Raw genomic sequence first — 27,424 nt, forward strand, 5'->3', positions numbered from 1 at the left:
GAAGCCAGCCCAGGTGGTGTAGGGTGTGTGAGAGCTTCCAAATGACATTCAATTACTGTCACTGTACTGCAGAATTGTCTAAATTACTGTTTAAATCACTTATATAGCTGTGCCTTTAAGTCAGAAACATATTTCATTTAATTTCAGCTCTTATGAACTTTATATCCAAATAGAAACTATTTCCAAATAGTTTCTTGGTGTCCCCTCCTTACTCTGGCCATACTCTTCACATTTTCTGGTTCTCAGGACAAAGGGGTTTTTTATGTTGTAAAGAACTCCAGAGAGCCTGACATTATTTTTAGCCCTCACAGTACTGTTTCTTCCTGTTTGTCTAACAGATCAGCCAGTCACCGAATACAACTTTTAGACTCACACAACAGTATGCAAAACTCAAACTGGTTTAGCTATCCATTTTGCTCTTGAAGTTTAAATGAGGTGATTAGTAGCTCTGATGCAAGAATACTCGGGGGGGGGGGGGGGGGGGGAAGGGAATCTCACTTCTTATATTCAAATGCTGTATTTAAAAAAATGGTAACCTGTTTTCAGTAGCTCTTCAATAGCTGAGTCAGGTCGTTAAAAAGACAGATGACCTTGTAAGCTTTCTTTGAAACAAACCTCAAATGTATCTCAAATGGCTCTTGTACACTTCAGCAGAAGGCTCAAGTTTATTTTATCTTCACTCTCTAGTTGTATACTGGCGAGTTGTATACACTCTCGCCAGCTGCATCGCGGCTTTAGGGAGCACATTCAGAGTGTGTTTGTCCTTCAGAAGTAATACCAAAAAGCTACCAACACATCAGCAGATATCTGGTAAAGGCCCCAGGTCGACTTACTTGCAGGATCACTAAATAAAACGATAGTCTTGCATCTTTTTATTGAAAGCCAGTAACTTTGCATGGGTTAAAGGTAAAACTAATAAAAAAGTAACGTTTCTGAACTACAAGTATCCAGACAACTCTCACCTCTTCTGTGCAGTGATATCAGCCTCTTCATTTATTTTTTTTTATTAATTTTGCATTTGGGACCTGTGTTTTAAAACCTTTCCTCAAACAACAGATGGTTGTTGTATCATCCAATGTGTTATGAAACCAATTTAGGTTCCACGGTTGTTAGAGGGTTTTTTTTGGGTTGCTTTTGCCCCCCCTTTTTTTTCCTGAGGGCCTCACTCCACTGAAAAATTACCAGACTGTATCTGTATGATGTTCTTTTTTAACGCACCATTTTTCTCATAGTGCACCCTTATTCCACACAGTGTGCTATTCCATAAGTATAAAATGCTGCTTACAGAATGCAGAATAGTGGATTTGATGATTGTGTGCTGCCTGTACACACTTCCTGTACGACACAATCTCCATGGAGTGTTCTGTCACCCTACACGGAGTGTATCATTAATTAAGTCTCAAAGGTGTGCATAAGTACAATGTACGTGGGTGGATGTAACTGCTCTGTATAAGCTGGTGCTTGTGGAAGCAGCAGCTTGTGAAAGCCACTATTTTTACCGTCTACACTATGAGGGTTTCATGGGACTTCTGAGCAGAGCACGTTTCCTCCCTGGAGCGGATGTAAAGGCTTGAGACTGTGCAACCCCTGTGAGTACCAATGAAGCGCTGCAGTGAGAGGAAGGGGCCGCCACTCCCCTGGGTGAGGCTGCCCGCTGCTGCTCGGTGTAACAAACTTTTAGTTGAGTCCACGCAGGGCTGGCGCGGTGAGCGCCGTGCTCCCAAGCTGCTCAGGAGCGTTCTGGCCGCAGCTCTGCCCGCTCCAGCTGCTTCCTGCACCGGGCTACCCGGGACACCGCGGCCCCCGCGCGGCGCCCCTGTACCCGTGCGGGCTCCGGGGCCGGGCTGCCCTCGCCTTCAGAAGCCGCCGAGGAGACACTTTGCTCCCGGGGGCGCTCCCGAGCGACGGCCGCCTTGCAGAGCGCGCGGGTCCCGTCAGGCCGCGCTACCACATCCCAGCCCGCCCCGGCCTCTGCTGAGCGACGGGGCCCTCGCAGGCCCAACACAGCGCGGGGCCGCGCCTGGCGCGGGTCTTGCCGCCGCCTCCCCGGGGCTTCGCGGGGTCCCGTGGTGGGAGGGGCGGCCCCCACCGACAGGCGCTCACCAAGCGGCGAACTACAGCTCCCAGCAGCCTCCGCGCGTGGGGGGGGGCGGTGTCAGCTCCGCGCGCGGAGTGCGCGCATGCGCGGCGGCGGCGCTGTCGGTTGAGTAACGCGGGGCGCGATTGGCTGCGGGCGGCGGCCGGGCGTGGGACGCGCAGTGACGGAAGGAGCGGGGCAAATGGCGGAGAGATGGTCCCGGGCCCCGTCCCGAGAGCGGCGATAATCCCGGCGCGGAGGAAGAGGCGCCGGAGGAGGCGGCGCCGGGGCTCCTAACGCCCGCGCCGCCCTGGGAGGCTGCCGCCGCCGCCGGGGAGCCGGCGGAGGTGTCCCGCCGGAGAGCGCCTTTCGCAGGCGGCACATCGGCGGCCAGAAACCGCGGCGAGAGCCACATCCGCGGCGCCGCCCGGAACGCGCAGGCCCAGCGCCCAGCACCCACCGCTCGCTTGCCCGCCCGCCCACCCACACCTGCCGCCACGACCGACGCCGAGGTAGGTGCCGGGCGAGCAGCGGCCGGGGGACGCCCGCTCGGCGGCCGAGGCCTGTGAGGGCCGCGGAGCAGGCCCAGGCACCCCGGGGGGCAGGAGCCTCCGGCCGGTGTCCCGCTTCCGGGGCGGTGGCGGCGGGGTGCGGGGGGGAGCAGCGGCCGTCCCCGGCCCTCCAGAAAGTTTTCGTTGCGGTAGTCGCGGGACTTTGCCCTAGCGTTAAGTGCGGGCTGGGGCCCGCGGGAGGGAGGGGGAGGATGCGGCCTGCAAGAGCTGCGGATGCCGGCGGGCTGTGCCGTTTGCCCCGGACCGAGGGCTGCCCCGCGGCCCGGGGACTTGTGTAATGGGGGTTGGTTTTCTTTCGTGGCGGGGAGAGGGAGCCAGGGAGGAAGGGAAATGACATCAGAAATGGCCGGGCGTGCACGGTGGGGTGACCCGGTTCCGCTGGCACCCTCTCCCCCCCGCCGCAGGGGGAGGGAGGGAGGAAGAAAAGAAACTGTCACCGTGGGATTTCATCAGCTGCTTCTGCCTGCGTGCATTTAACCTATTTTCCTTTACTTTGGTTATGTAAGAGGAGCGGTGTAGCGAGGAGCGACGAGTAGGGACGGCCGATGGGCTTTCTGGGGAATCGCCGGGGTCTTTTATGTTTAGCCGGTCCGCTGAGTTAGCGCCGGCAAAAAGTGTTGGCGTGTATTTACGTTTCTTGCGCTACTCCAAGTATTGCAGCACAGTACAGGAGAGAGGGGCAGGGAGTGGAAAGAGAAGGGAATTAGTCGAGTTTGTTATTTCACACTGAGTGAAAAGCAAGAGGGAATTTTAAGTCAAATGTCAAAATCCTGATCTGTTGATTATTCTCATGCAAGGAGGCACCTGCATGTTTCCTTGTCTTTAATCTCAATCTAAGATGTGAGTTTATAGCACGGTGTATTTATAGTTTTTTGGATACTTATCTTTTAACCTGTTTACATATTTTTTTTACAATAATTTCTTACAATTTACAGTATTTATTAGAGTTTTGACATTTTGATTCAGAACTCTGTATGAGACAATCTTAATTATTAAACTTAAAAGTAGGAAAATGTGAAGAGAGGAGCTCTAATATCTGAAAACAAAGTCCTCTTCACCACAGGAATCTTTATTAAAACTGCAGGCCTCAAGTCATAATCTAAATCTGCCATTTGCAAATGCTGGAAATGGATAAGTTGGAAACAGTTGAGTCAGGGTGTAGGGGAGGGCAGTGTGGCAAGCGAAGTGTTTAGGCTTTTTTTGTGATAGTTGTAGAGGAATGGAGATGTTAAGTATTTCACTTCAGTTTCTATAGCCTTAAACCCCGGTATTTCTGGCATAAAATACCTGTTAGAAATATTTTCAAGCACTGGCAAAATAAAACTAGTAAATTTGATTTGTTTTGCTGTTGTCTACAATATGTAGGGAAGTCTTAGTTTCACTCTTGCATGAAAAATAGGAAGTTAGAGCTAGTTACAGGGGAGCCAAAGAAGAAAAAGTTTAGCAGTGATGGGTTTGGAGCACAGTGACACTGGAGAAGAAAGGATGGAGATGGGGTTAAAGGGTGAGGCCTACTGGGAGCAACCAGAAGGAGTCTGCAGAATGGTGTTTTGCAGACTTGTGGTCAGTAGATAAGCACATGCCTTTACGGTCCATCTGCTAACCTCCTGAGGAGAAGTGCTTCCCAAAGTAGTGGCTCTTGTATCTCTTCTGCCTTGCAGTACCATCTGCCTGGTAAACTTCTGAAGTTCAAATTTGATACTTTTAATTCACTTAAAATTTGCGCAGGCATAGGTGGCCTGATGAATTCTCAGCTCATATGATAAGTGAAGCTTGGCCTCTTCTGATAAAGGAGAGTATTATTAAGTGAGATGGTCTTTTCAGAACAAAGTGATAGAATGGCATTTCTGGAAAGCAGTCTGTCAGTCTTGGCAGAAGCTGGTCTGGCACTTCAGGTTGAGAAACTGTGAGTGTTGAGAAGAAAACTAAAATATGGAAGACAGTATACCACATATTTTGGGGAATAATAATAGTAAAACCAGATGTTTTTAACACATAGATCAAGTGATAAGTTTATTAACCATGGTTTTAAATGCTATTTTTCGTATACTTTATATGAAGGCAGTTGACATTTGAAGAGTTGGGTTTCCTTGGCTCTGTATCTTAAATGAATGCCCTCTTTTTAACAGATGTTTTGCCAGTATGGAGAATAGTTTCAGAGGGAAAGATGGACTTGATTAGATTCAGACTGACTGTAAGGGATTCCAATTTCCTATTCATGTTCAGGCCAAACAGGAAAAAAAAAAAAAGTGCTGGTTTACAAAACAGATATGATCATTTTCATTTTATGTTGACTTTTGTTCAGTAGCCTGAGTATTTGGTTTGCGGAAAAAGAAACAGAGTGGTTTGTCTTCTTGAGTTAAGCGAAAGTAGGAATAGAGCACATGTAGGGAACTTTTTAAATGTGTTCCTATTTAATCTGTTCATATTTAACCTTTATTCCTTTGAGAGACCAAACTGTGAATTGGGCTACAGTTGTAACAACCAGTCAACAATTGTGGTTTATGCTGGTCTGCACAAGGAGGATTCCTCCATGTTCTTAGAAATGGATTGAGAAACGTCTTTGTTGCTGTCCCTTGATCAATTGGATTTATTCATGGGAGATTGCTATGTACCAGTCTTTACCATGGCTGTGCCGATGGCATAAACCACATCATATTACCAAATGATATGATTAGTACGTATGGCTGTGTGCAAGAAGAACATGAGTTGGTGTGGTCATAATTGTTTGTGATTAAATAACATCTAAAATATTTACAGCAACTTGAAATATTTGACAGTTTTTTTAACTACAAAGAATCTTTTAAAGGCATACTGTGCGGTTAGGCTCTAGCAGAGAGCTGCATGTTCAGATGTGGTGAAAATACTGCTTAGTTTTCTGCTGGTTGTTTCATGAAGGCAGTGCCATGTACAAAATCAGAGCAAAGCAATAAAAAAATAATGCATTTCTAGCAGTTTTTTCTTTTTTTTCATTGTGCCATTGTTTTATAAATGTACAATAACTGGATTTTGAGTTAATTTGATATATACGTATTGCAGAAACTTTTGACATAGTGACAGTCACATGTAAATGAGTTGGTCTAGAGAGAGAATCAGATGATGTATCTGTTATTCATGTGAAATGTACATTCCTGGTGCTCGTGGGCCCCGAAAGGATGGAAGTACATTCATATGCCCTAAAAAGTTGGTGAGTTTATGTTTCTTCTTCCCTTTCTGACAGAGAATATGAAACAGGAGCCAAAATGACATCCCGATTTGGAAAGACCTACAGCCGGAAAGGGGGAAACGGCAGTTCCAAGTTTGACGAAGTGTTTTCCAACAAACGGACCACCCTTAGTACAAAATGGGGAGAAACCACCTTCATGGCCAAATTAGGACAGAAGAGACCCAGTGTCAAACCAGATATTTCCGAAGTTCCTAAAAAACCCAAAGTTGAAGATGAGGTAACAGAGGATCCATTTGGTTTTGACAGTGATGAAGAATCTCTTCCTGTTTCTTCAAAGAATGTGTCACAGGCTAAAAGCTCCTCTCAGCTGGAACCCAGTGAAGCTGCTCAGTCTGAGGACTTCACTCCTCTACTTGAAGCTAACAGCAAAATTAATCAGCCAGACAGTGGAGAAAATGTTGCATCCAGCAAGTGCATAACTTTTGGCAATACTGTTCCTCTCTTAAAAGAAAAGAGCACAAGCAAAAACATGGAAGATGGAGAATGCCAAGGCAGCAGTGCTAAGCTTGTAACTTCGGGTATGTTTACTCAGCTGTCTATGGAGTTATGCTATTGTCTGGTTTTTACTAATCCACATTTAGACTTTGTGTTTTCAGGGGTTGGTTAAGTGTTCTAATAAAACTGTGGGGTGGTTAATTCTTAATTGTAAGAAATTGTCAAGAATATGCTGTTTAACTAAATCAGGAAGAATTTTGTGTTTTACATGTTGGTTTCAGGTCTTTGGTACTCTGATTCTTATGTCTGCAAATTGAAATACAGTACTTGAGATACAAAGTATTATGTTAGTCTACCTTGAACAGAATAATATTCATTTTCTAAAAATGTGTTCTGAGCTCAGTGCCTTCATGGTTTGGTTTGGGTTTTTTAACATGTAGTGTTTTGAAGAGTGATGAGTTGGTAATAACAGAGTGCTTTAAAATAGAATTCTTAAGTTGCAAGCTTTAATTTAGCGCAGGTTCATGGTTACTACCATGCAGGTGCAGATACAGCTTACTACTTGCCTTAATTATTTGGATGGAAAAAGTACTTTTCTGAACCTCAGTTGCACAAAGGTGTGTGTGTATATATATATATATATGTCTGTTTGGTTTTTTTGAGGGGGGGTGTTTTGGTTTTTTTTAAGATTGGCACATCTCTATCAATGTGTATGTAAGAAGTTCTGGACCCATGAAGTGGAATTCTGTCTAACTTCTTCTAGGAGCTGTTTTGAGGCTCTGAAGTGTTTGTAAGGTATCTTAATACTTTTCAGAGGGAAATCACAAACCCCATGGAGCTGAATATTGCTGTAATTTTGTTCAAGACATTCTTAGACAAGATCAGATGTTATTAGGTCTCATGTTTTTACATAATGGGCTAATTAAACCACAGCTTCTAAATTGGGAAGAAGATGACATTAGATGAACCTTGATGAATATGACACCTACTGACTTGCTCTGGATTATCATAGTCAACTTTAATGACAGAATATGTAACTGAATTCTCAGATACAGTTAACCTTAGGATGAGAAATTCGAGTCTACCTGTTTAGTTGTAATACCGTGGACAAGAAGATACTGAATAGTGGAAGGTATGCATAGCTCAGTTATTTGCAAAGTAATTTTATTAGTGATGTAACACATGAAAACCAAAAAAAGTGTTGACTTGAACTGTAGTTTGACAGACACAATGGTGGGACATGTAGTTGTCTTTCAATTTTACTCCTGTTTTTGCTGCTGAAATATTTCTCATTTTCAGGTTTTTCTGTAGTTTATCTATCTGTAAGTATGATCCACCTTCACACCTTCAGTCTGGAAATACAATTTATGTTTTCCTAAGTTTGAATATAATTTTCATAAGAGATTGAATAGATTCACCCTCCAACAATTACAAGGTGAAGAATAGTTGCACGTTTCCTGCGTTGTTAATGAGAGTTTGTAGCAAAGCAGGTTTTATAGTGAAATGGATTCTATGTAGAAAAGCTTTGTTAGAACAGTATTTTTCAGGTTGGAAAAGAATATGAGAGAGCAGTGGGAAGAAAATGTAATAGAGTGCTGAACATTCATAGTGCTTGAAAGGCCAAGAGGAACGGATGTCAGCAGTTTCATTGGTGCTTCCTGGTTCCTTTAGTGTAGAAAATAATAAAATAACAGTGTGTAGCACGGACAAATATTTTAATTTGGTGCTTGCTGAAATTCTAGAACTCCTTGTGAGGCAATACTATGTATATCATAAATATATACAGCTCTAAAAGTAAGGATAGGTGGGGAGGTCCATCAGGGGCTGTTTGAGCATAGTGGTGGTCTGAATGCAGAGGGGGAGATAACTTAACCAACAGTTTATTGAAGGAATTCTGTTCTTGCATGCTTTGCTGGTGTGGTTACTGACTGCAGTTCATCCAGAAGCAGGGAATGATAAGGTGGTTCTTGATCTGATTAAATTATTCTTTCAGAATCTATTAGATTCTGTTTACACCCAGTCAGATAAAGGTTAAAGTCCATTTCATAGCTTTCTTCAGAAATGAAATTCAACTGAGTATGAATCTTTGCAAAATATCCTAGGAGGGCCTTTAAATAAGGGTGAGGGAACCAAGACTATAGCTTTTTATTTTGGACAGTTATTCTAAATGAAACTTGGATGGCTTAAGCAGCTATTATGTTTGTGTGTGGATTGATCCAAAATAAATAAAATTGTCTCTGAGGATGTCACTCAGAACATTGAGCAATTAGAGGCAGTTGCATAATTAGGCAGCATAGATGTACATACTTCAGAGTCTTCTTTGCTGGATTGACAGTCAAGTTAAAAAGTTTGGTGGCATGAGGCTATCTTCCAAAACTGGAGAGTTAGTTTTAGTGATTGGGGGTGAATGTATGGGGGAAGAGGGAACTTGGCGGAGTTAAAACTAAACAGCAATAAAAATGTTTGTTGTTGTGTGGTCTTCTAAGGTATGGTGTATGTACTTTTACTGTCTACATGTCCTCACCCTCTCGACAATAATTTTCTTCTTCCTGGTGACTCTTACACTCTACTAGGTTCAACCAGATCTGTTCAGCAGGCTCTACTATTCCTGAAGGGGAAAGAAAGGGCGGGGGGGGGGTGTGTGTGTGTGGAGGGTGTGTGTGAACAGGGGGAAGGGCAAGCAAATAGAACAGTGTTAATATTCCCAGTGTGAAAGAGACTGCAATGTGAGCTTAACCTTAACCCACATATGCCAGTATTATCTCTAGGTGTAGGAAACTAGGCTATATTGGTAGTAATGTTCATGAAAGTGTTCATTAACTTGTTTAAAGTGCAGCTTGTTAGTCCTTGTCCTGATACTGACTAGACAGTGCATGATTTAAGGTCTCCTGATAGCATGTGCCATTGTTGTATCTTAAGTGTTAACATATGTGAAATAAGGTTAACAATTAGAACAAGGCAGAAACTCTGATTTGACATGGCTTTGGTAAGCGGGGAGCTGCACTTTAACCTGCTACTGCTGCTCCAGATGTATCGTCCTGCCTCAGTGTCCATTTCTTCAGACATTAAAATAAAGGTGGTGGTGGTGCAGTGTCAGTTAATTTTAACTGATGTTTGGTATTAAAAAACAGTCAGTGTGTTTGTTTGTTTTAATGTTTGTGCAACTAGATAATACAGTTGAGGATCTGTACCGTTTTATTTAAAATGGTTGGACTTACCGGTTTGTTGTTTTTTTGTTCTGTTTTGTTTTTAAATAGCCTTCAGCTAGCGCTGAATCTCATTTTAAAGGCTTTGAGAAGCTCTTAATGTGGAAAGCTTCTCATAATCTTATCCTAATGTTACTTGATCAAGACTTAGTACTCTCCAAAGAATATTCACGGGTAATCCTGTACGTAACAAATAATGTACAGATAGTAGCAATTCAGGTAAATTAGTAATAGCAAAAGAGTATTCAGTGTTAATAGTTGCTTAGGTCACTTTTGTTAAGGTTGGAGGACTTGGTAGCTAGAATGTAAGTTGTGTTATTGGAAAAACATTATACTGGTAATTCCTACCAAGCAAAAATATATCAGCTTAGTAGGTGGGGTTTTTTCATGAGGGAGTCTTACAGTAGGATAAAGTGAAAACCCACAGAGCAACACTTACTTGGAATGCTCGAAAGCCTCGGTGGGTCATGATTTTTTTTGGTTGTTTCAAACTGTTAAGCTTATTCTGTACGGCAGAGTTGTTGAGTGCAATTTACTTACCTCTTGAGGAAGAATTTCAGTTTTGGCATTTACTGTCCAAAAAATGGGACACGAAGTTGGGAAACTAAATGAAGTCTGAGCATTTGGCTGTCTTAGGAGACAGCTGACAGCAACCATAATTAAAAAGACCCGCAGCTGTGCTCTATCTGACTCAAAGCATTAAGGAACTTATAGCAGAGAAGTGGAAAGGTCTGCCAGAAAATATGTATGCCCATAGAATTTCAGTGTTAGGAGGTTTTAGAAGGCAGTAGTTATGCTGGGTATATAGGTAGGGGGGGTAAGTCCTTTCTTCTTCAGTTGTTTCTGTTATGTTTCCCCCTTTTTAAGATACTCTTTCTGCCATTACACAGAGAATTTTCTTGCTGTATGAACAGCTCAAGTTCAAACTAACGTGATACTAGTTCTCTTTCGCCTTGGTATTACTCTGATACTTTGCAGGCTTGGTGGTGGTTTCTTTTTTTTTTTTTTTACTTGAATTCAGAAATCTGAAATTCCATTTAAATTTCCGTTTTCATGCTGCTTTGCTAAAATAGCAGTACAGGAAAAAGACCCAAGTATTTAGCAAGGAATCTTCCAATTTCTGCAGCATGTTTTTTCCTAATGACAGGGAAATGCATGCTGTGTATATGCGTGGACAGGGTACATGGAACTCTTTTCCCCTCAGTCTGTAACTCTGCTTTCCCAAAGAACTGTGATGGACTCAGTACCTTCTTTCAGAATCCATACTTTTAAAATAATTTTTTTATGGACTTGTACAATGAACAGTTTTTAAAAGGTTTAAGTTTCGACCTTTTAATTTCTTTCATGCTTCAAAAGCTGAAGTAACTTTTCGTTCAAAATAGTTGGTTGTTGCTTGTAGAAGAAAACCAAACACTGTTCAGTGTGCCTCGTAAGCAGGCCAAAGCATGCAGGAAAGCAGAAGACAGTTGGTGAGGAAGCCATTTCAGGTTCAAACTGCTGAGATACTAGTAACTGTATGGGAAATGGTTTTCAATTTCAAACTTAGCTCATATTTTCTTCTAAAAAACTGCTGCTATGTTCAGTAAAGGGTTTCAACAAACTTGAGCAGTGTCTGAATTCAGACTGACCTAGCCCAAGGATACGTTTGTTTTAACAGTTATTAGTGATGCTATGTTATAATATGCTTTAATATTTTTTTTTATGAGGGCTCATGTTACAAAAGTTGGTGAAAACAAGCTTTTTTGGCACCTGCCAGCCCCTTGTTTTGCCCATGACACTTTTTCTTGTTTTCCCTGCAAGGGGAAAATAATTAACTTCCTGGATTGGCTTTCTTCTGTTCTGAGCAAAAGAGCTACCAGTGAGGAAGAATGTGTCTGTTTCATCAGACTTGCTACCAGAGGTGACGGCATAGTACAGCTAATTAGCTGTGACAACTCTCATACTGCAAATTGTGGCATCTCTTCTGACTGTTGGATTTGATGTTTTACAATTTCTTGTCTCTTCGGGATCGTTTTAGTTTTAGATTTCCAACCAAGTAATCTTGCGTGTGGTGGTGTACAGTTCTTCAAAGTTTAATTCTTTCTTGGAAGACAAAAAATAGTTTCCTTTCCATAGGAAGGGGTTTTAGCACTGTTTACTAAAATGGCAGTTTATCTTTTGTTTGATTGAGTTGTGGACTTTGCATGCAAGTTGGGTGCGGGCATTGATAACATGCTGTGTGGTATGCTGGCGTTTTGCATAGTATCGGTGTCTGTGGAGTCACGTTATAATTCATAGTGTTACGAATGTAAACATACAGATGTTAGGCAGTTAAGAAAAAATTCTTTGTGCCTGTCATGTATATACTCACCAGAAGGAAAACAAATGAGGTTTTCAGAATGTTGTAGAAGAGTTTTAAGCAAGATTAGAAAGAAGAGAGGAGGAATGACAGTTATTCCAGATGCAGCTACAGGTTGAGATAAGAAGTGATGTAGAGCGGCCATGTGAGGGATGACTTAGGGGTGTTGGTCGATGAGGAAATGAACATGACCTGGCTTCAGTGTGTGCTCGCAGCCCAGAAAGCCAGCTGTATCCTGGGCCGCATCAAAAGGAGCGTGACCAGCAGGTCGAAGGAGGTGATCCTGCCCCTCTACTCTGCTCTCAGGAGACCTCACCTGGAGTATTGTGTGCAGTTCTGGTGTCCTCAACATAAAAAGGACATGGAACTGTTGGAACAAGTCCAGAGGAGGGCCACGAGGATGATCAGGGGACTGGAGCACCTCCCGTATGAAGATAGGCTGAGGAAGTTGGGGCTGTTCAGCCTGGAGACCTCCTATCAGCCTTCCAGTATCTGAAGGGGGCCTGTAGGGATGCTGGGGATGGACACTTCATCAGGGACTGTAGTGATAGGACAAGGGGTAATGGGTTAAAACTTAAACAGGGGAAGTTTAGATTGGATATAAGGAAGAAGCTCTTACTGTGAGGGTGGTGAGGCACTGGAATGGGCTGCCCAGGGAAGTTGTGAATGCTCCATCCCTGGCAGTGTTCAAGGCCAGGTTGGACAGAGCCTTGGGTGATGTTTGGTGTGAGGTGTCCCTGCCCATGGCAGGGGGGTTGGAAATTGGTGATCTTAAGTTCCTTTCCAACCCTAACCATTCTACGGTTCTGTGATTATTCCACCTGTTAAAGCTAAGCTGTAAGACTATAGGTGCAACTGGGACAAAAATACTTGCATGGGAAAACAAAAAAGGGAGTTACAGGGCTTTAAATTGATAAAAATTGATGGTGGTCATGGTAGCTAGTACTACAGTGGTGGTTAGGGCTCAGCCTTTCACAGGGTGGAGCCACAAAAAAATGTCCTGTTCTGAAACATGAAAATCTGTTAGGTTTTCAGAATGAAAATAATGGTTTATCAGAGACACTGAACACTGTGTTACCAAACTGCTGCATCTGGGTGATTTGAGAGAAGAAAAGGTGCCTTTTGCCTCACAAGCTGTATGTTTAGAAGAATAGCTACACTAACGAAAATGAAAGGAGATGAAATTTAACAAGGGCAAGTGTAGAGTCTTGCATCTGGGGAAGAACAACCCCATGTACCAGTACAGGTTGGGGGGTGACCTGCTGGAAAGTAGCGAAGGGGAAAGGGACCTGGGGGTCCTGGTGGATAGGAGGATGACCATGAGCCAGCAATGTGCTCTTGTGGCCAAGAAGGCAAATGGCATCTTAGGGTGCATTAGAAAGGGTGTGGTTAGTAGGTCAAGAGAGGTTCTCCTCCCCCTCTACTCAGCCTTGGTGAGGCCGCATCTGGAATATTGCGTCCAGTTCTGGGCCCCTCTGTTCAAGAAGGACAGGGAATTGCTTGAAGGAGTCCAGCGCAGAGCCACAAAGATGATTAAGGGAGTGGAACATCTCCCTTATGAGGAGAGGCTGAGGGAGCTGGGTCTCTTTAGCTTGCAAAAGAGGAGACTGAGGGGTGACCTCATCAATGTTTACAAATATGTGAAGGGTAGGTGTCAGGATGATGGAGCTAGGCTTTTTTCAGTGATATCCAGTGATAGGACAAGGGGCAATGGGTGTAAACTGGAACATAGGAAGTTCCACATTAACATCAGGAAGAACTTCTTTACTGTAAGAGTGACAGAGCACTGGAACAGGTTGCCCAGGGGGGTTGTGGAGTCTCCTACACTGGAGATATTCAAGGCCCGCCTGGACAAGTTCCTGTGTGATGTACTGTAGGTTACCCTGCTCTTGCAGGGGGGTTGGACTAGATGATCTTTTGAGGTCCCTTCCAACCCTTGGGATTCTGTGATTCTGTGATAATGTGATTGAGAACTTGCTTTATACACATAGTCTTAATAAATAATAAATTCAGACTTTTCATATAAATTTCCTTAGTATTTTGATGTTCCAGATGCTGGAAAGGAAACAAGAAAAAGCAAACTATTCTTGAGGAAAATAGTTATGTGATGACAGCAAATTAAATTTTACCACTTCTGTGTTTTCTGGGGAATTCTGCAAAAGAAGATGCCACTTAAAACATCTGCTAAGAGACACTGCCTATGTAACCTGCGTGCTAACTGGTTTGGGAGCTCATTTTGATTCAAAGAGCGTGGAGAACCAGAATTAAGAATTTGTCATCATAGCTATGGATGTTGTGATTCTGTAATTTTAGCTATTTCAGTGATTGTCAACTGTGAAACTGGTCTTGAGAGTCTAGTCTTCTGAGGCTCTTACGCTTATCTTCTGTTTATGTCTCCTAATAGTTGCTGCTTTTTGAGAATTTATGGGCATCCATGGATAATGACTGATCTAAGTAAATTTTGCCAATTTCTTACAATTGTGTATTTCATATCCATAAGCTTTTTCTGTGTTTCCTAACTGTTCAATCACAGGTAGGAAACAGATCAAAGGATTTCAGCCTGTAAGCTTTTTCCTTTTGAACCAAAACATTTGATTTCCAATGTAAAGTAGAAAAGAGAAACTGTAAAGAAGTCCTTTTTCTTATTTGGAGAAAAGCATGGCTTCTCTGTGGTTGCTGGTTTTCTGTGCAAACCAGAGGAGATGCTGTGTGTACGTCTCATTTGGGCTCCCTTCCCAGAAATGAGGAATGTGATACAAGCACCTGGTCAAGATTTGTCTTTTCGTTTAGCTTGTCGGCTTCAAGTTATAGAGCAAAGGGATGTAGCTTTATGCTTGGGAACATGGGTGATTGTGTAATAGAGCCTTAATAAATATTTCCGAGAGTACAGGAACATCAGGCAGAGCTGTAGCTCATAATGAGCTTAACAAACTTTCCTGCATCCTGTGTCAGTCGTCTGTTCATGAGCTGTAGCCTGTTGGCGTATGTGCTCTCAGTAGTTGTGAGAGAGCTGAAAGCCCTGGATATGCTTTTCTCTTACTGCTGCCTTTTCCTTGATGTTTTTTGTTCTCGTGCTTTTGCATCCGTCTAGGTAGTCAGGTTTCTATTTGAAGAGAAATAAAGAGGAATATAAAATTGGAATCATGCCATGTGCCTGCCCTTTTAAAGATTTCATTGCTTCAGACTAACTTTAATATTATCTATACGTTCACAATTAATTCTATTAGTTTCTGTAGCTAATACTGCCTAGTTTAAGTTTGTAGATTTCTTTCCTGCGAGTAATAATTCAACCATGCTCCTTTTGGTATTAAAATGAAGACTTTTACAGCTAGTTACATAGGAGTGAAGGAGCGTAAGATTTCATGCTACAAAAGCTAAAGAAGGCAGTGTAGCTTGTTGCTTGTAACTTGGAGGATGCTTTGATTAACATTAAACAATTGGTAGAAATGAGAGAAAGCTAACCTGGAGTTCCAGTTACTAGGGCTAACATTTAATACTAGGAACTCTTTCATGAATAAAAAAAAAAAAGAAATGAGAGGTTATTTTGCATATGTGATAATATTTTGACATCTTAGCATGTTTTCTTAGCACACCAAGGCAAATATTGACTGTCCTTTTCTTCAGTTTCCTAATAACGTACTTGTTAACCAGTTTTGATCAAACATGGAAGTAATAAGGAGAGATTTCAAAGATATGGTGGAATTCCAAGTGCAATGAAAAACGGTGGAGTGAAAAACTGAGTTCAGTTAATTTATGTTTCCTTACCTCTCTCTTGTCTGCATGCTGGTAAGGAAAGTGCAGTTACAGCTAGGTTCCTAATTCATTTGAGAAGGCAGCAGCAAGCTGGCTAGCCAGCACATGTTGCTGCTCATAATCTGCAGTGTGGGCTGTGTCATGCCCAGTCAGACAGGTTGGTGTTGAGGAGGATGCTGAACGTGGTGGTTGAGTTGTGGGGCAACAAGCTTTGTTTGTTCTGTCAGTCCCAAATCTGTTCAGGACAGAAATTTACATCAACATTGTTCACACAGCCTGAGATTGCCCTGTGCTGCAGGTAACTTAAAAATAGCAAGTAAGATTCTGCACCTCTGTCTCTAAATGCAGTGTTTGACTTCAGGCAGGTAGTGTTAGATTCTTAATGATGATTTGATTTTTATGGAGCTGAAAATGACGTTTTCAGATTTAGAGCCACTCAACTTACAATAATGGAAATAAAATTGAAATGGGGACTAGGCTGGAGGATACCTTTCTTAATGGTTGGTTTGGATTATGGGTGTGTTCTTTTAGGGTTTTTTTTGTTGTTTTTTTTTTTGGGGGGGGTGGTTGAGGGTTTCTTGGATGTGTTGGGTTTTTTGGGGGGTTGGGTTTGGTGGGCTTTTGGTTTTCTTGAGTGTGTTCCCTCCACCAAGAAGAGTTGTTTGCTTTTCTAAGGGATCTACTGCTTTTAGGCCTTGCCTGGAGCAGGTTTTGACCAAGTTTGAGTTAATGCAGTAGTCAATACCATTATGATGAACCATGAGCAGGAATGAGGGTGGCTTGTGTAATGTGTACCCAAATGCTGAAAGTGTAATGTGATCAGTCAATCACATCAATATACTTTCATTGGAATAGAATCATAGAATAGTTAGGCTTGGAAAGGACCTCAAGATCATCTAGTTCCAACCCCCCTGCCATGGGCAGGGACACCTCACACTAAACCATCCCACACAAGGCTTCATCCAACCTGGCCTTGAACACTGCCAGGGATGGAGCATTCACAACCTTCCTGGGCAACAGATTCCAGTGCCTCACCACCCTAACGGGAAAGAATTTCCTCCTTACATCCAATCTAAACTTCCCCTGTTTAAGTTTTAACCCGTTACCCCTTGTCCTGTCACTACAGTCCCTGACGAAGAGTCCCTCCCCAGCATCCCTATAGGCCCCCTTCAGGTACTGGAAGGCTGCTATGAGGTCCCCACGCAGCCTTCTCTTCTCCAGGCTGAACAGCCCCAACTTCCTCAGCCTGTCTTCACACGGGAGGTGCTCCAGTCCCCTGATCATCCTCGTGGCCCTCCTCTGGACTTGTTCCAGCAGTTCCATGTCCTTTTTATGTTAAGGACATCAGAACTGCACACAATACTCCAGGTGAGGTCTCACAAGAGCAGAGTAGAGGGGCAGGATCACCTCCTTTGACCGGCTGGTCACGCTCCTTTTGATGCAGCCCAGGATACGGTTGGCTCTGTGGGCTGCGAGCGCACACTGAAGCTGGCTCATGTTCATTTTCTCATTGACCAGCACCCCCAAGTCCTTCTCTGCAGGGCTGCTCTGAATCTCTTCTCTGCCCAGCCTGTAGCTGTGCTTGGGATTGCTCTGACCCAGGTGTAGGACCTTGCACTTGTCATGGTTGAACTTCATAAGGTTGGCATCGGCCCACCCTACAAGCGTGTCAAGGTCCCTCTGGATGGCATCCCTTCCCTCCAGCGTATCAACCGGACCACACAGCTTGGTGTCATCGGCAAACTTGCTGAGGGCGCACTCAATCCCACTGTCCATGTCCATGTCACCCTTACAGTAAAGAGCTTCCTCCTTATATCCAATCTAAACTTGCCCTGTTTAAGTTTGAACCTGTTACCTCTTGTCCTGTCACTACAGTCCTTAGTGCAGAGTCCCTCCTCAGCATTCTTATAGGCCCCCTTCAGATACTGGAAGGCTGCTGTGAGGTCTCCACGCAGCTTCTCTTCCTCAGGCTGAACAGCTCCATCTTTTTCAGCTTATCTTCATATGGGAGGTGCTCCAGCCCCCTGATCATCTTCATGGCCCTCCTCTGGACTTGTTCTAACAGTTCCATGTCCTTTTTATGTTGAGGATACCATTACTGTAAATATTCTAGTATGTCATCAGTGATATGAGAATATATTAGTTTGAGCTGTCTGAAAAATTCTCTGAGGAATCTGTGAAGCTGTTGAGGCAAGAAGATAAGTAGCTGTAGTTTGACGAAACAGAGCCACTCTGGCAAAATGTATAGCAAATTCTGGAAAAACACTTCAGGGTCCTGGAACCACTTGTGCAACCTCTTAAATTCTTGTCCTGCCACCCACCTCTCCAAATCCCCCATTCTCCCCATATACTTTCAGGTAGTTTCTAGTATTCTCTACCTGTATTTACTTTCAAAATAGCCAGTAGGAAAACTTTGCATTAATTACCCATTGAACTATTTCTCATACTAGGCATCTTTTTCTGGCCACTCTGTACTCTTCTGGCCTGTTGCAGCTATAGTTAATACACCTGGGTTTCGCCTGTTCCTGTTGGTCTCTTGGTGCTTATTTCTAGGTCCTGAGGTCACGCTCATTTGTGTCACAGAAACTTGTCTTGTGCTTAGAGGTGATGTCGCTCATTTGCCAATATGAAGTTACTGGAATCACTTTACTAAGTGGGGATATAAATTCTCATGTTGTCTATTTATTGGTTCTTCTAGCAATTTCTTTTTCTAATTTCATTGTCAATCCAGAAGTTAAGTTGTCTGAGCCAGGTGAATAGAAAGGTTCCTTACATTCCCCTTTCTTCACTATGGGAGTGGGGAGATACTAGAACAGGTTGCCCAGAGAAGTTGTGGATGCCCCAGCCCTAGTAGTGTTCAAGGCCAGGTTGGATGGGCTTTGAACAGCCCTGTGTAGTGAAAGGTGTCCCTGCCCATGGAAGGGGGATTGGAACTACATGGTCTTTAAGGTCACTTCCAACCCAAACCATTTTCTGCTTTTATGATTTATCTTAAGTGCCTGCTCTAGAAGGCAACTTGAATTAGTACCAGAGGCCCCACTCAACTGGTGTGATGTGGCTTTTGCTCTAAAAAAAACTGTTTGTCTTAATTTTTTTTTTTTTCTTTAAGGGAATATTTAGCTAAAAACTGAAGGCAAGAAGCCTAATAGGAGGTTGTTTTTTCTATTTCCAATTAGTAACTTACCTTGTTTCCTTGTAACATTCAGTTTGAAACACTATTTTTATGGATGTCATGCAGTTTAAAACAAAGTGATTCTCTTCACTCTTGCAGTTTATGAAAGCCTTGCAGTATTTTTAGACCTTTAACCATCTCAATGAGTCTGTAATTATATGGTGTCTTATTTTACTACTGTGATCAAACTAAATGTTTTCTGGATGTGGAAATATTTCCTTTTCTCATTCAGTATGATAAGGAGATAGCAATGCTTCTGAGGGCTATTTAGGAGAACATTTTCAGGTAGACATTAGTTCCTTAACAAGAAAAACCTGTTAAATTAAGGGCAAGATGTGCTATGGGTACTTAAAAAGTAAATTGGAAATCTGAGATGTCTTAATGTCAAAACCATGAGAGGTGTCGAGCTGAAGGATGTAGGTGTCTTATCACTTAAAAAAAAAAATTAAAAAAATGTGGTCTTTAGGAAAACAAAAGTCTAGAATTGCATTCTTCCTTTTGTACATGGTTTTAAAAATGAAAAGGCAAGAGGTAGTCCCACTATGGCTACTCGTGGTAGGCACAACACATTTTCTCTTTTGTGGATATTGTAGAATAGCATTTGTTCCATCTAATAAATAAGTGTTTAAATGTGTTCTTTAAAGAAGATATAGATGGAATATTCTCTTTATATCCATCCAGTTTCAATGATATAATAAGTAAACGCATATTTTTTTTAATGTTTAAAGGTTTATTACTGAAAAAGCAGTGGGATTTTTTCACGTTCCGACTGTTTGAACATTTTCATATATCTAGAGAAATATAAACTATTAGTTTTTATAAATTGAGTTTGTTGCAGTGTATGAATTTGATTTTTTTTTTTTTTTGTCTGTTAATGGTCATCTTACTGAGGTTACTTGGGACAATAATCATCATAATTACTTAAATATAGCTTTGTGAAGTTAGGTCACGTGCATCTCTGAAAAAGTATTTCAGTGTGTTCGGTGGGAAAGTGTAGAAGTTTAACTTATTTTTTTATTTAACCACAGTACTTCAGACTTTCTTACCTTGCTAGTGACATAATGTAGAGTAAGAGGTAAGTGTACATTTGTGAGTGTTTTTCTTTACCAGTTAACTTTTAATTCAGACAGGGCAGTTGTTGACATTGGTTCTCTCATACTTTGATTATTCACTTCCAGAAATTTAAAAGGAAAACAAGTTATGACTGCTACAGGAGAGTGTTAAGGTTCTTAAGAATATTGTGCTAGTACCTGAGGGGGTGGGGAGAAAACCTCTCTGGTGGATTGTGTACTTACATGCTGTTGCTGATCTGAATTTACTTGGGAGACTTATTCTGGTATTTAAGCCCCCCAAACAGCCTAATTGTAGTTAAAGTTGGGAGGAGATACTGCATGCCTCTGAACTCCAGAATTTATTAATTCAGAATTAGTTAATTTTCTCATATTTTCTCTGTGTCTTTTATATCTGTAAATAAAATTGTATGTTACATGTTTCCTACAGTTATGCTAGCTTCTGCTGTAGTAGTTACTACTGATAAATATAGTAATTTTAAAAATCAATATTATGAGAATTGCTGGTATTGTGTGCAACTAGCAAGTGATTTGCAGCAATTCCTGGTAGGGAAGCTTCAGTCTGATAGCTGTGACCTACTGATGAGGTGAAAACCGGCATTTGAACCCTTCAAGGAAGCATTTCTGTAAATGTCACTGCTTAGTTTTCCGCTAGTGCATTATGATGGTTCAGTTTTAAAGCCAAACTTTGTACCTGGTGCATGGTAAACAGTTTACTGGTTCCGCTTTCAATCAGCTTTGCTTATTATTTGAGATGGGAAAAACTTCGGTGCTGCAGTTGCTAAAACTATTCAAGTACTGTGTGGTTATAAAGTTTTGGTGTTGGATAGGCACAGAATGAAGGGGAATGTTAACTGCCACTTACTTGCTGAGTAATTTTTTATGCTGTATTAAATTACTAGCTGAGAGTGAAAAGTGAGATGTAACATTAGGTTGATACTTGTGAAGTCTTTTCAGAGACAACTGAAAATTCTGTAAGTTAACAGGGGAAATTAACATGAAGAAAATTAACATAGGGAAAATGATGCATAGCTTACAGCAAGGCAACAGAACTCCTGCTGTGGTACAGAAAGGGCTGTTACTAATGAGTACTTGACTTTTAAGATAACTTCTTAGAAGTGTAGCAAATAAAAACAACTGTTTTACTGGGATAGAATGATCTTGTTATTTATTAGTCAGCTGACATGACTGGAGAAGGTGATTTTGCTCACATTTACAGGTGAAGACAACAAATTAGTGTCTGAAAGGACTAAATTTGTGGTGCTACTGCCTTAAGCCAGTCTCATCAAATTTTACTTATGTGCCGGTGTGCTAATACCGTGAATATGTGTACATTTTGGTGGTTCTTTTAGAGGTGGCGGAGACTAGCACTGAGGAATTAATAGCTAGCTTGATTCCTTTAGTTTTGTACTTGGGACTGTTGGGAACAAGCATGAGGAGAATAGGCAGGTTGGCTAAGTGTGAAATTGGAGGTGAGAATAAGAGCTGCTCTGGGAAGAAAAAGTATAACAGCTTCAGTGCAGCCAGAAAAATGAAATGGAGAAAATAGATATGAAGTAGGAGTGGTCTTATCATGATGTCTGTCAACTGATGCTTCAGTTTGTCCAAACGAGGCTGCTGCAATAAGAGTAGAAAGTTTTGTGCCCTTAATAGGTCACAGACAACTAAATGGGCCTGTGTTGCTTGCTCAGAGTCCTACAGATATTAGGCTAATTTTAGCACATTCTAAAATATTCTAGAACACTTTATAGAATAGTTTTTCAGTGCATGTAACTACACCATCAAAATTAACTAAAATTAACTCTTACAGAAAATACTGTCTGTATGTGTTACAGGCTAGTCGAGATTTTTGTGATGTCCTAGTAGCGGAGTGTTTAAAAAAAACAACAAACCAAACCACAACAACAAAGCCCCAGTTAAAACACATAAACAGCGAAAGGGACACCCACTCCTCTTCCCTCTTCTTCTCCCCTGTCCTTTATTTTTTTATTCCCCAGAATAGTTCATTAATGTTTCTTTGGAGTCAGATTTCTTGGGAATTTTTTCCATTAATTTTTTTGTCAATGCCAGTGATGAGTATGAGTTGTATATGTTTTTATGTATCTTTGGCCTCTTCAGACTGTTTTCCAGGCTTGAGGTGTTGATCATCATTTCTAGTTAAGAGCACAGACTGTAGCTGAGATGCTTATGAGTCAAGCAAAGAGACAATGTAAAAATTAAATTTCAGCTTTTTTCATCTCAAAACAGATTCCTGAGTTATTTGAGTCTTGGGCTGCAATGTGCAAACCCACACATGTGTTCTGTTGCTTCCCTGGGAAGATGAGATTTTATTTGGTCCTGGTATGAAATGTGGCTCATTAAAATCCCATACATCCTTGGGATGGGAAAACCATTCCCTTTCCAGATACGCATACTGAAACTTCTTCCCAGCAATTCAGTAAAGTATTGTTTAGTAAGCCAAGCCAGACAGATTTTTAATGTACTTATTTTAAATAATGCTTAGACTTTAAGTAAATGATATGGAATGGTAGCGGTGAGGCTGCAAAATAAGTGTATTTTAGCGAGAAAATTGGAAAATCTTTTGAGTTTCATTTGGTGGTTTTAATGTCTGAGTATTATGGTAGTCTTCGGTTGCACAATAATGTTAAACATATGGGTGAAGAAGGAACATACTGTGTACTGTCAAACTGATTACAGAAAGATTAATTTTGGTTTGGCCGCTTAGATTATCACAAGCATGAGATTGAAATGGGAATAACAAGATTTTTTTTGTTTAATGCGTAGATACTGAAAAAGGTTAAACAAGATTCCATCACTGAGGTGGCCGAGTGATGTTCTTTGGGGAATTTAGTTTTGCATTTCACATACTCCTGTTGAGTATGTAAACCTCTGACAGACCTCAGATGGATCCCAGAGACCTTAAATGCAGTTTGTAGGATACTTCTTGTCCTGTCTCTCTGAAGAATTTCAGCTGGGATTAAGCCAATTTCTTGCAAAACTGGTCTTGGTAGTAATTTTTATTAAATAGAATTTTCTGCTTGCACCTTAAAGTTCTTTTATAAACCACATAAGCAAGGATAGCATTTACATGATGTGGTTGTAATTTGAAAACAAATGGATAAAAGCGCCTGGGCAGAAGTGATGTTCACTTTCCCCATCAGGAAGGTTGTAACCTTTTGGTCAGTGCTGTGAAATTTTGGTACCGTTTGGGTAAATGGTAGCTGATGAAGTTTACTGCAGTCAGGACTAGTGCTAAAGGATATCAAAGCTTTATCAAAATTTTAGTCATGAATTTAGGAAGCATTTGCTACCTTTCGAATTTGAACTTTAGCTGTTGGATTCTGCCAGTAGAGCCTTTTTTATTACTGTAGCATTCTGCACCTGTGTCTTCTAAGCATGTTCTCTTCCAGCATTTTGTTTTTGTACTTGTCCCTGTGCCAGTTGCTTCTGTTTCTCTAGTTTATCTCATTATGTTCTACTCTTCTGTGCATCAGGGTCCTCTGCATTGCAGTCACACTTCTTATCTTGTTTCTCCTGGCCCAGGCAGCCAGTACAGTGAGGGTTGATAGTAACAGTAGACACCTTGGGTTCTACTGTCTCAGAAATTTCAAAGAAATTTCTGCTTATCTAGTTTCCAGGAAGTAACACACTTGTGTTTCTGGGTATCTTTGTGTGAGGTACAACAACAGAATATGACAGATGCAGATGTTATTATCTTCGTGCAACTCTGGTACCAAATCCAGTTAGCTTTTTTAGTTTAGAGGATAACAGGTGGAAGAATTCATACTGTTTTCCCTGGCATTACTATTGTGTGAATGCTGGTCAGCTGGAAACAAATCTTATGAAAACCGAGTTCTTACAGTATAATTTGTTCTCTTTGAGAGCATAAGATGGAAGTGTGGCTATGGGTTGGGGAAGTGCAAGACTAACTTGTGGCAGCATCTCTTCTTCAAATCTGCAGAACTTAATTGTAGAAACTTGCATTTCAGAAGTGATTTAATTTAATGTGGTGATAAGAACTATTGCATTTTTTTTATTTCTTACAGAAGTCCAGATACTTTAATTTGAACAGTAAAATCAAGTAACAGTCGCTGAAGTTGTGTGCCATTCTGTTTGGAGTACATTGATTGAAACTTGTGGTACAGCTTGTAACAGGGACTGTAGTATTTTTAGTACAGATACATTAGTGGATTGTTTTCAGTTTTTTAGTAGCTGTACAGTTAGTGAGGTAGGCAGTGAATTATAGGTTAATTTTCAGCAATTTTACTTACTTCATCAGTAGGTTCTGTGGTCCATGCTGATTTTAATTTCTCCCATGCTGATACCTCACTGCTATCTAGTTCTCAGACCAGGAATATCTGAAGGGACAAGCTGAAATCTGTCCATGCATCCCCTTTCCTGACTTAAGAAGAAAATTTTAAACTGGAAGGCTGGAATGTATAAAACCAGGAGGATAAGGACCTCTTTAATGGTTTTTGTCATTGACCACTGAGTGTTTGCTGTTACATTGTGACTTCAAAGTTGCCTGCACGGGTGGTTTTTTGTTTTTTGTTTTTTTTTATAATGCTTTTTAGTTATAAATTTGTCTTTTCTTGTAGATAAAATACAGAATTTGAATGAAGATAATGAGAACAGTCATTTCAGTTATGAGAACGCTGAAGACAGTAATAAAAACAGTGCTGAAACTACAGACACTTCTGGATATAACATTGAAGCCAAGGACTTGCCTGATTCTTGGGACTCCCGCATCGGAAAAACAGACTGTCCATCAGAAACATCTCGGACGAAAGGCCCATTAAGAACTCACTTGTATGAATGGGAGGATGATACTGAAGACACCAGAACTGCAGAGTATGTATTAGATTTTGACAATGAACGTCTCTCAGAGATGAAGAGCAAGGATGAGGAGTGTGATAAAGAAGATACTGAAAACCCAAAGGAAGCCATTAGTGAAGAACTTGTGCAGACTATTCCTAGGCCAAGCAACTGTAGGACGTACTGTCGATCCAACAAAGCAAAACTGCAGGGGGCAACAAATTTTGACAAGCTAATGGATGGCACTAGTCAGTCTTTATCCAAAGCAAATAATGAGTCAAATAATGATGGTCTGAACCCAGCAAGAAAAGTTCCTTTAAGTAGCGGGACCAGTTTTAGAGGGACGGTTGGACGGACTAGAGACTACACTGTTCTACATCCATCTTGCTTGTCTGTTTGCAATGTAACTATACAGGATACCATGGAACGAATTGATGAATTTACCACCACAGCCCCTACTGACCTGGGAGAAGCTGGACGCTTAAGAAAAAAAGCAGACATTGCTACTACAAAAACTACAACCAGGTTTCGACCAAGCAATACCAAATCCAAAAAGGATGTCAAGTTAGAGTTTTTTGGGTTTGATGATCAAGATGAGGGAGAGGGAGATGAAGGCGCCTCTAGAAGTTCTGGGAGTTCCAATTACAAAATCAAGTACTTTGGGTTTGATGACTTGAGTGAAAGTGAGGATGAAGATGAAGAGTGGCAGGTGGCGGAAAGGAAAGCCAACAAAAAACGAAATAGAACTGCACCGTCTTCTTCGCTACAGTCAACCTCTGATGGCAATGAAAACTGTTCCCAGGATAGCCAGCTCAGTACTAATGCAGGTAAGCAGAACCCTTCTGGAATATGTACTTAACATTAAAATTTAGTTGACCTTTAAATTTTGCTCTTTTTTGCACTATACCTGAAACTTTTTTGATTACTACTGATTTGGAAATGTAGAAGTTAAATTTCCTTATTTCTGCTGTGGTCCTGTCTTGTACAGGTGAGAAGTACACTTTTTACCCCTTGATCTCTTGCCAGGGGGTAGAGGCTTGGTTTTTGGTTTGGCTTTTTTGTTTGTTTTTTTTTTTTTTTACAGAAGATTCTTACCTTTTTGGTGTGTTGAGCATACAGTGCCTATGCCTGGAAGGCAGGTATCTTCCCTCAGAGGCTCCCCATCAACCTAGAATTATAGAGCTGAGTGCAGAAATTTAGGTAGCTCTTGAAGATACCTTTTTCATTTTTGGGCTTTTGGATATGTTTGTGAACAGTTTGACCTTTCTCAAGTTGTCTTATCCAAGGATGTGCAGCTCAAGGGAGAGAGGATGGGAGCACCTTTGGTGTCCCAGTCAGATGAGTGGCTTTGGGTGTGCCTCTGCATATTGATGTATTTCTGCTTTTGCTTTTAGCTTTCATATATCCCAGTCTTCTGCATGGGTGCACTTGCTGAGCAAGTTCTGGTGTTTTGAGTGCCTTTGAAACATTGGGCTTGCTTGGTGGTCTTTTGGGTGCTGTATAATGACTGTGATTAAGATTGAGGTGTTTTGGTGAAGAAAAAAAGGAGCAACTTTGAAAAGCTTCTTTTAGTCTTTTCTTTCTGAAAAAGTCTAATGCCAAAGAATCATGCATGTTGGAATAACTATTTCAAAACACTGCCGCTGGTTTAGGGAACTTCTTGGAGCATGAAGAATGAGAAGGTTTTATCCGTTCACCGAAGTTGTTAAGATTTTTTAAGACTTTGATTTTTAAGACTTTGGCTAGATGTATTTCATCGTGATGGGGAGAGGGGAGGACTGAAGTCTAGCCTTGCAAATGTTGGAGAAGCTGTTTTTTCCTACAAATAGCTTCTGTTAATATAATCCAGAAATAATGTTTCATAGGAAAAAAGTTCATTTCTCTAATCTAATTATAGCATTCTCCAAAACCAGAATTGTCTGTAAGCCTTATAATCAAAGGCTAATTTAACTGCTAGGGTTTTTTTTGTCAATTGTAAATGGGCTAAATTGATACTGGTATTATAGGAGAAGATTGTGTTTTCAAACAAAAAAAAAACCCAATTTGATTTGTTTTCATAAAATGTAATACTGATGAGACACGTGGATTCCATCTTCTTTGGAAAATGGATTTAACTTACAGGGCTGCTTATGAAATACTCCGAGTCCCTTTCTCTGATGAGTCTTTGTTCAGCCATTTATTCCAAGGAAGAAAAAACATCACACAGTTAATGCAGCTGATGTGCTGACCCATTAAATAATTCTTTCAGCTGCTTTTCTCTGGAGCCTTAAAGTACCTACAGTTTGCATTCAGCACATTGTTCACCACGGAGACCATTATACTCTGAGGTATCACAGATTACTTCTCTGTGAAATGACAGATACTTTCCTAAGAGATTTCCATGGCACAGGTAGATGTTAAAATTGTGTTTCGTTAGTTTCCTAGAACATTTCTTCACTTCTCAGGTTAGAGCTGCCTCTCAGACCTCTGCTGAAAGATGCTTCCCCTTTGTTTTGCATTGCCTTGGCTCATTTGATTTGTTTTGTGCTACTGTAGCTATGTTGGATTTGACTTGTGGTTTTTCTCTGAAAATTGAAAGGGTGATGCAAGGTTATTTCCCTAAGTTGCAGCACATTGCCTAGTTCAGTCCTGTAGTACACATTATAAAAACAGAGTCTTGATTTTCGCACTAAAATGCGTAGGGCTCTTTGATACATTTCATGCTGCCTTCTCTGAGACCTTTGAGTATTTTGAGCATCAGGGCTCACTTGAACAGCCACA

At 41.4% G+C, this 27,424-nt stretch overlaps 1 protein-coding gene across 2 annotated transcripts in view; it reads left to right on the forward strand.

The window, feature by feature from the left end:
- Positions 1-2,384: 2,384 nt before the first annotated feature.
- The window catches only part of WAPL (WAPL cohesin release factor), a 74,329-nt gene continuing 49,289 nt past the window's right edge, over positions 2,385-27,424 (forward strand). The window contains exons 1-3 of one of the 2 annotated variants that reach the window (XM_065670829.1): positions 2,385-2,589; positions 5,870-6,393; positions 24,448-25,491. In XM_065670829.1, the coding sequence (XP_065526901.1) occupies positions 5,892-6,393; positions 24,448-25,491 (1,546 nt within the window). In that variant the 5' untranslated portion in view covers positions 2,385-2,589; positions 5,870-5,891. The remainder of the gene's footprint in view (positions 2,590-5,869; positions 6,394-24,447; positions 25,492-27,424) is intronic. The other variant, XM_065670828.1, reaches the window with a different exon arrangement.

The sequence above is a fragment of the Lathamus discolor genome, chromosome 3, assembly GCF_037157495.1.
Source record: "Lathamus discolor isolate bLatDis1 chromosome 3, bLatDis1.hap1, whole genome shotgun sequence".
NCBI classification, from domain to species: domain Eukaryota; kingdom Metazoa; phylum Chordata; class Aves; order Psittaciformes; family Psittacidae; genus Lathamus; species Lathamus discolor.